This window comes from Tasmannia lanceolata, unplaced genomic scaffold (assembly GCF_043159265.1).
Source record: "Tasmannia lanceolata isolate RefF3 unplaced genomic scaffold, GAP_Taslan_0.1 ptg000015l, whole genome shotgun sequence".
NCBI lineage: Eukaryota > Viridiplantae > Streptophyta > Magnoliopsida > Canellales > Winteraceae > Tasmannia > Tasmannia lanceolata.
In genome coordinates this window covers 22,105,445-22,114,568 of record NW_027518692.1, presented here as the reverse complement: position 1 = coordinate 22,114,568, position 9,124 = coordinate 22,105,445, and the positions used below count along the sequence as shown (strand labels likewise).

At 37.6% G+C, this 9,124-nt stretch overlaps 1 protein-coding gene across 1 annotated transcript; it reads left to right on the top strand.

Moving 5' to 3' along the window:
* The first annotated feature begins 3,024 nt into the window (after window positions 1–3,024).
* LOC143891851 (putative inactive poly [ADP-ribose] polymerase SRO2) lies at window positions 3,025–7,819 on the top strand. The gene is made up of 6 exons (XM_077396359.1): window positions 3,025–3,962; window positions 4,872–5,116; window positions 5,225–5,331; window positions 5,423–5,542; window positions 5,634–5,730; window positions 7,746–7,819. The coding sequence occupies exons 1-6, from the start codon at window positions 3,025–3,027 to the stop codon at window positions 7,754–7,756; spliced, it is 1,518 nt and encodes a 505-aa protein (XP_077252474.1). The 3' UTR covers window positions 7,757–7,819.
* Window positions 7,820–9,124: the final 1,305 nt, after the last annotated feature.

The following is a 9,124-nucleotide window of genomic DNA, read 5'->3' as shown; positions in this document are numbered from 1 at the left end:
GTTCAGGTTTATTCCAATTCATTTTTTTAAAACGAAGGCTGAACCCAACAAGACTCAAATTGCACCGCAAGTGTAATTGCCCGCATATAATTTCTATTTTTATTATTTAAGATTAATCAAGTGAGGAATGTGAACTTGAACAGCGCCCGACAAAAACAAAGCCGTACGGTGTGCCATTGGATCCACATCATCTAATCACATTTATTACGACACTTAAAATACAAAATTATAGTAATGGTAAATACAATTTGGTGAGCGTGGATCCAATGGAGCGCCATTGGGGTCGGGTTTTTGCAAGGACACCCTTCAGTTTAACATTCCTCTATTCAAGATTAGTTATAATTAACAAATTTATGATTGGGAAATGATATCAACTCTGCAATGGTTTGATAAGATGCGCGCAGCATCTTGTCGTTTAGTATTTAAAGTGCTGTCAGAAAGCTAAACGACTTGATGCTTCGCGCATCTTTATCAAAACGTTGGAGTGCTGAAATCATTTCCTTGTTATTTTGTCATTATCCCTAAATTAGGGTTGTGTCCGGAACTTTGTTAAAAGTACAGGGGCACTTTTGGAACAATTGACATTTGCATAATGATTTCTTAGGATTTGGATTACACGTAGGTATAACGGCTCTATAAAAGGTATAACTTGGGTAAAAAGTTTTTTTTCATCATTAGCCCATGCGTTAATGTAGCGGTGTAAAGCAACCCTCCAAGTTGAGAGAAATTACTTGAACGCCACATCACTTGGAGGACCGCCACAACCCTGTGAAAATTTTTGTTTGACACAATTGCCCCCGCCCTCGCCTCCAAAAAAGAAAAAATAACATCGTGTAGTAAAAATTTAAACATTGATCATATGTTAATTGTTTTTAGAGGAAGCTAAGCTATTTGTTTCCCCATAATTTGTTTATAGATTTCCACAAGATCCTTATTTAATTTTAATTGCATGAATATCGCTCGCGATCTTATGTTTCCCCATAATTTGTTGATAGATTCGAACAAGGTCGACTTCATCCTAATTGTCTTATTCATAGAAAGAACTTTATATATAGTCATGACACTTTCTCTAGAATATTTGCATGAATCCTACATTATTGATTGTTTGAATTATAACTCGTCGATAGATCGAATGATGACCGACATAACCATAATTGCTCTTTCGATGATTTTAAACATGATACCCTTTGTTTGAATGCTGGCGTGAATGTCACTAGCAATAGATTATGACCACATAATTTATCCATGGATTTGATCAAGGTCCACGTGGCCATAATTAGGTTATCGGAAAAAAGGTTCATTTGTGATCTTGATACTTCGTCAAAATGTCGGATGCGTTTACTATAACTGTAACTGTTCCAAGAAATGGGGAATTATCGACGCGTGTATCTTTTGAAATAAAATCGATCGAAGATTTATGAACATGATACCAATTGTTTAATATGCTAGTCTGAATGTCACTAATATATTATAACCACGGAATTTGTTGATGGATTTGATCAAGGTCCACGTAGCCATAGTTTGGTTATCGAAAAAAAGGTTCATTTGTGATCTCGATACCTTCGCCAAAATGTGGGATGCTTTAACTATATTTGTTCTAATAGTGAATTATCGACACGTGCATATTTCAAACTTCGAATGAATCTTCGGTAAGCCTTTTAATTTTACCAAATTATTCCTCCGATGACAAAAATCGCCCCTAATTATTGTTTTTATGGCGCAAATAACCACTGTAAAATGTCTACAACAAGGAGCATTTTATTCATTTTCACAAATAAATAAAGTTGGGATGTTCCAATGAATTTCTTATTAAAACAAGAAAATTTTGGTATTTTTTTAATATGAGCTTTGCCAATTTATTAGTAAGTCTCCTTTTACATTTAGGGCACATTTGGCTACCATTTAATCTTTTTTCATGATAAATCGAGTGTATCCAAGTGTAGATGAGGGGGAAGTGGGTAAAAAATCAGGAAATAAAAAAACAAGATGCTAGCTAGTGTCTCCGGTGAGGGGAAGTGACAAAAAATCAGGAAACAAAATACTCTACTCAAAATCTGATGAGTTTTCTTTTTATCTCCACTTATCATGAAAACAAATTCATGGTAGCCAAACGTTTGGCAACCATGAAAAAAAAATCAAGTGTTGAGTGAGGGGGGTTTGCTAGTGTCCATCGCAGAATGCATTTTGTGGATGGTCTGTTGCATCTAACAGCAGCCACAGAGGCTCACTTTTCAGCTGATTTTGTCTTCATTCACTAGGCGGCGAGTATCAGATGCAACAGACCATCTGCGAAATCCTAGCAAATCATTGTTGCTAACATGCCATAAAAAACAAAAAAAAAATTGAAAAATACCGCAAAGGATATTTTGGAGATTTCCACAAGGGCGGTTTCGTCCTACTGCCAATAATAGAAAATCACGTGCTTTCTCCAACGTCAGCAGTATCTTCTAATACAAATGAAAGTGGCCTGGTAAGATCCGTAATTTTGTAAAACGAATGGGTCGTTTTGATAAGCATTCTACTATATAAGGGTGGTCTCAGGCCAAGGAGAAGGTAGAAGAAGAACAACTTCTGAAGCAACCATTCTTCAATAGCTTTCATCTCTCTCTCTCTCTCTCTCTCTGTCTCTCTCTCTCTCTCTCTCTGTGTTTTATCTTCTAGGGTTTCTGATAGTGCTTTCTTGTTTGTTCTTAGTAACAAAATATCTGGTGATTTCAGCTTCAGGAAGAACGTGGAATCCCGTTCTGTTAATTTTTGAAGCCTGTAATCCAGAAGAAAAGAAAGCAATACTAAAAATCTAGTATTTTATTTGTTTTAACTAGAAAAAGAACTGTTTTTTTTTAGTTTAATCTGATTTTGAGTCTTCTCAGCTGATTTTTCTTCTGCAGATTCGAAATCTTTTGATCTAGTTTTCATCTGTAGAGAATATTCTTCCGATAATTCTCAAACCCTAGTTTTCTTGTTTTTTCCACCTTTATTCTCTCTCCCTCTCTCTCTCTTTACTTTTTACTGTATTAATCTGACATGGAGGGCCAAGCTGAAAATTACGTTCCTGCCACTTCAAATAATGGCAGTGCCAATGCAGCTGAGGTGGCGCCTGGCGGGGGCAAATCTGTAACTATTGCCTCCGCAGGACCGTCCCGGCAGCCTGACCGGAATGCCGGCCAATGTCTTCCCTCCAGCTGCTTGGCATTTCTGCAGAACCGGCAAAACTATGAGAAGAGCGCCGTTCCGGCAAGGCTCATGTTCTTGTTGAACGATGGCTGGACGGATTTCTCAGCCGAGGTTTTCGAAATTCTCAAGACGGCTTTCGCGTCTGGGAATGGGTCCACAGTAGTGGAAATTGATGGTTCCACTCATTTGGTTGATTTTCTTAGAATGATACTCATTGATTTAAATTCCGGGCGTGAACGTTCAGTTGCTTGGATTGATGTCAATGGGAAATGTTTCTTCCCAAAGGCGTTTATAGATGGAGACAGTGGTTTTGATTGTCCTAGATCCTCCAAGCGAGCTTTGGAGTGCTTAGGTGAAACAGACTCAAGGAAACGGGTCTGTTTGTCGAGGTCATCTGAATTCGAAATGTCTCGTAGGAGACCCACTTTGGATTCAATGGGTAGGCTTCTAGCAAAGTTGTCGGAAAGCGATAGGTCTTACATTGCAGTCAAGGATCTGTTCTTGGCTGGGATGGTAAAGATTGATTCAAGGGTGAAAGTTGAGGAAATCTATTCTTGTTCATATGCAAGTTCGATGAGTAGCGCCCGATTTCAGGCCTTTGAAAGGAATGTAGAGATGACAAAGGCTAGGCGTGGGGATGGAAATGTTAGGTTAGCCTGGCATGGGGCATCTCGTAAGGTTGTAGAGAGATTAGTTTTGCAAGGCTTTGGACAGGTTCAAGCCAGAAATGGTGGCAACTGCTATGGCATTGGCATATATCTCTCTCCTGAAGAGTTATCATTTGCAAGGTAACACTTGAATTTATAGTTTTATACTGTGTGCTGTGGTTGGTAAGGTTTCTATCCCATTTTTAGCTTCTAAAAAGTTTAAAACACGTTTGGCTAGCTCGGTTAATTATGTACATAATTCACCACCTGCTTAGCTGCATTCTTACTTTTCTACATAGATTTATACATGTTTGGTTTGCGTGGATCAATAAATTATAATTCTTCGTGTTCATAACTTATTAATTCACCGACAAAGCAAGGATATACAGATGTGCATTACGTATATAGAAGATATATTAAGGGAAATGTTATCAGCACTACTGTATTTTGATGTGGGCACGCTCACTTTATTAAAAGTACGGTATGGCCCTCACCATAGGATGATCCAAACCGCCCATTAGATGGGCCACAGCCTAAATAGGTTGTGCCCAGAAAATCATTTCCATAGATTGATTCTAACCCTCCGATCTATTGGGGGTTATGATCAAGCCTCTAACATTCAGATCAGAGGGTTAGGATCAACCTATGGAAATGATTTTCGGGGCACAACCTATTTAGGCCGTGGCCCATCTAGTGGACGGTTTGGATCAACTTATGGTGCAGGCCATACCGTACTTTTATTGAAGTGTGGAGTGCCATCATCAAAATACAGTAGTGCTGATAACATTTCCCTTAATTAAGCTATCAATATGTAGAGAAGTTTATTTAAGATGAACAATGGGTCACCAGAACATATAATAAAAGGTTTCTGGTCTTTTTAATGAAGATAGACACAGCTTATTGACAACCATGTTGACTTCCTGTTTAGCACCCTTTTCTCTTAATCAAATAAAGCATTATTAGTGAGAGTTTCTATCATATTTAATCTGTAAACTGAGGGAAATATCATATATTAGTCTGCTGAACACAATGGGTATTATTTGTCTCTAGTGCATCTCAATTGGAGCCTGATGATGATGATGAAAAATGTTATATGGTGTTATGCCGTGTCATAATGGGCAAAATGGAAAAAATAACGATGTGGTCTCATCAATTCCGCCCTACTGACGAACGCTTCGATAGCGGGGTTGATGATGTTGGTGATCCTAAATGCTACGTGATGTGGAGCATGCGCATGAATACGCATATTCTCCCTGAATATGTCGTGAGTTTCTCACTTTCGGAGCATCTACGAGGTAGTCTTCTTGTCCTGCTTGTGAATATCCTTTTGTATTCTCCAAATTGTGTATGATTCTATCAAAAAATTGCCTGGTTACCTAATGTTGCTTGAGTTTGTTCTCCAGAGCTATTGAGGAGAAGAAGCGCTCTGAATTCCACTGTTCTGCTACAGTCTCATGGTGGTTCTTTGAGAGAAATTCTTAGATCTGTTCCACGTCCTCCTTTTCAAGCAGTACGATTTGGATGTCATTTTCATTAATGCTTCTTTCCATCTTATTGTTCGTTATATGCTTTTCAAGAACCGATGGTTTGTTGTTCTCCAGGGTTTGCCCATGGCGAATACTCGTCCCCACCCGCTTTTCCGAGTACTACTTTCTGTATTGAGAAGGCATCTTCCTCAATCCACTATGGAAGCACTAGAAAATCTGTATAATGACTACAAGGTAAATTGTTTTAAATATACAATTTGGCTGTTGATATTGTAGTTTGGCATTAAGTATTTAGCTAGATTCCTTTCTATAATGTGACTTCCAGGCATCGAGAATTGCGAAACATGACCTTATCAAAGCAATAAGGGAGAATATTGAAGATGATATACTTAAACCTGCTATCGCTACCGTCCGTGAAGCAGGTATGAGTTCATTGGTACTTAATTGGAAGTTTTCTTGCTGGATTTGTCCTGCATAAATCGAATTATAAATGTGAGGAATGAAAAAATCACTTGCTTGACGTTCAAGTATTTGGTAACATCCTTTATGTTGTATTCATTGTTTGAGTTTTTTCCACCCCTTGCTACATGAATCTGTATTAAGATAGCAGAGCTACTTCTTGCACTAGTAAGATATTATTTTGTCACTTTTTTCGTTAAAGCGCCACTTCAAATTTATCGTGGAAGCATGGTTATTTAAAGAATCTAAATATTTATAAACTAAAGAAGGGAAATGGTATTGAAACCCATAAATGGAGGCATTTTACACCATTTCACTTTGTCTTATTTGATTCACTTTTTACTTTTTTACCTATAGGACACATTGACGTGCATCATTCAAAAAAAGAGGACATACTAAGATAGGTGTCATTTCTTATTTTAACCTTTTAAGTTAGTGGCTATGAGGTTAGGATGAAACCTGTTTAGTTTTTAGTTCCAATACTTTAGTTGTTTCCTCTTCATTGGTGTATAATCTATAGTAAAAAAAGGTTTGCCTGATACCTTACAATTGTTTCTATTGGAAAGATATAATTCCAAACCTGATTTTCTCTAAAAAATCTATTCATATTTATAACAATTAATATGATGGTTGAATAGTTAGTTGTTTGGAATCTTAAGGGGTGCTGTGGTTATCATGACCCATGTTTAGGAGTTCATGACTTTAGTTCCGATTCCTACTGGCTTAGGACAACACTCCGTTTATAGCTGATCTCATTCCTTTTCTGATTACATTGGAATGCTATATGTGGCTAATTGGAAATGATTATGGATTTGGAAACAAGTCTGAACTTTTATAGCTGCCTATGAGAAATTGCTGAGTATATGTTCAGTCTTGAAAATCTATTACCTGCTTATTTCTCTAAAAGTAGCCATAGGAAAGGCTACATATTTCTTGCTTGTTTTCCAGCATTTTATTTTTTTTCCTTTCCCTTGTTCAGCCCTGTGTACTATTTCGAGCTCCAACCCTTTTGGCTAGATCTCACTCAAGTTCTCAAAGCCCGAGTTTTGAAATGTTGTTGTTATCCTCCATCTTTCAGGTTTCTCCTTTATGTTTATCTCACTTATATTCTACATGGAGCTGAGCTTCTAAATCATTATTCCTCTGGACTATTCATGTTGAGAATTAAGATGCAATTTCCTTCACACTGAACTGTGTAGACAGCTTGGCTTTGATTACTATGAGTCATGAACATTGTCTGCACCAGTGGACATTATATAAGTATTCGTGTTCATGTAAGGAAATGTTACCATGCTACTCTAGTATATGTGCCATGCCTGAAGATAATATCGAAGATTGAGCGTAAGTCACAACCTTAACTTTAGCACTATGTTTTGGAGTTGTTCGTCTGACAGAGACTGCCTGATCTGTGTGTTCCTTTTCCTTGATTTGCTTGATTCATTGAGTTGATGCAACTTGCCGTCAATCACATGTTTCAATGTCGCATGTTTTCATTATATACAGAGTATAGACTCCTCGAAACATATTTTTACCGGACAAATGTGCATTAACTGAAAATAAACCATCATGGATTTCGGTTGACACCGTTACCGCGAAATTTCACGAAATCCGAAATTTCAGGTTTATCAAATTTTGGCTGAAATTTCAGAAATTTCGGAAATTTCATGAAATTCAATTTTTTTTAATAATATAGTATTTTTTTAGAAATTTCAGAAATTATCGTGATTTTAGTTCTATGAAGTGCCATTTTGCTTGACATTTTATAGTGAAAGTATTGATTATTTTATGGTTGGGTGAAGTTGTATCTTTTGGCTTTTTTGGTTTAGCACATTAATTGATAGTTTCCGGTCTAGGTTTCATTTCTTTTACCCATATAATCCTTTCAAATGTTTAGCTATGCCCCATTTATTTGCTTTAAACAAGGCTCCTTATGAGTCTTTTATTTTTCTTTCAACATTTTTGGTGGTGTTTTCTTCAGCGGGGCTTTGACAGCGGGACAACGGGGCGATCTCGAATTTTCAAACAAGCCAAGTGTAGTGAAGTAGAAGAGGCAAAATGGAACATATGTTTCTAGGTGTTTGATGTATGGAAGCCAAGTAAAGGCTTCCTGATTTATAGCTTATGGTTAGAAAACTGTTTCCCTATCTCCAATCAATGAAAGTCATCATGTCTTTTGTTTACAGTCTCTTCTGGCATGAAGTGTCATGTTTTGCTTCCTTCTCGAATGTTTCTTCTCCTTTACTGCGACAACACTAATCCTAAATAAAGATGATTAGAAAGTATTCTTTTATACCGAGCCATAGCAGGCATGAAATCCCAATATGACAACCTAAGAGGGGAGTGAATTGGGTTTATAAAAACTTTTGCTCTTTTGGAAAACTTAATAACAAATTTAAGCTTAAAGAACAAAATAAGCAATAAGCGCAACGGAAGCTAAAACTCAAATGCACAAAGAAAATAAAGTAAAAAAGTAAGGGAAGAGTGAACAGAGATTTATAGTGGTTCGGTCCTTAGACTCACACTGAGGCCTACTCCACTCCACCAAGATATTAGGTGAGTTCCTCTATCCAATCCTCTTAAGGATGAGGATCAAACCGGTTACAAGGAATGGCTCCGCTCCTCACACTTGTCGTCAGAGAAGGATCCGCGTCTCCCCACATTGGGTGTCGGAGAAGGCTCCGCGTCTCCCCGCACTTGCCTCAAATACAATCTCTCAAAGAAGGAAGCAAACAAATGCCATTGAAGGTTTACACAACTCAAGAAAGGTATACAAATTAATCCTATGTCCAAATCTTGTTCTAAGAATGAAAGAGGCACTAATCAAATATATTCCACTCTTTAGGATGTTCAAATGATGTTTAAGAGTGTTTTGGTTGGTTTAGAATGAAAGGGGAACTCATATATAGTTTTAGATCAAAACTAGCTGTTAGAATGGCATTTTGGTAATTTCTGCAACATTCTTCGCAATTAGCTGTTGTAGCCTAACAGCTAGATTTCAAGTGTAGTCCAATCGACTGGACACCCCCAGTTGATTGGTCCTATACTGGACCACATGCTGTTCGCAAGCAGTGTGTATTTCAGTCGACTGGACAAGGGGCAGTCGACTGTCCCTGACATTTTGTGCACATTTTGGGCCATATGATATCCAATCTTAAGGGTGTGTTAGTGAGGCCTTGTAATTAATGGTGGACTCGGCCTTTTCTTTATCATCCCATTTGCTTAACTCTTTGGAAGGTTCTACATATCCTTCTTGGATGATCCTCCAAACTTTAAAATCTTGACCTCTAAGGTAAATCTTCCTCTTAGCCTTTGGATCCATTAAAAAATGGCCGCCCAGATGTAAATTGACCCTCAAGA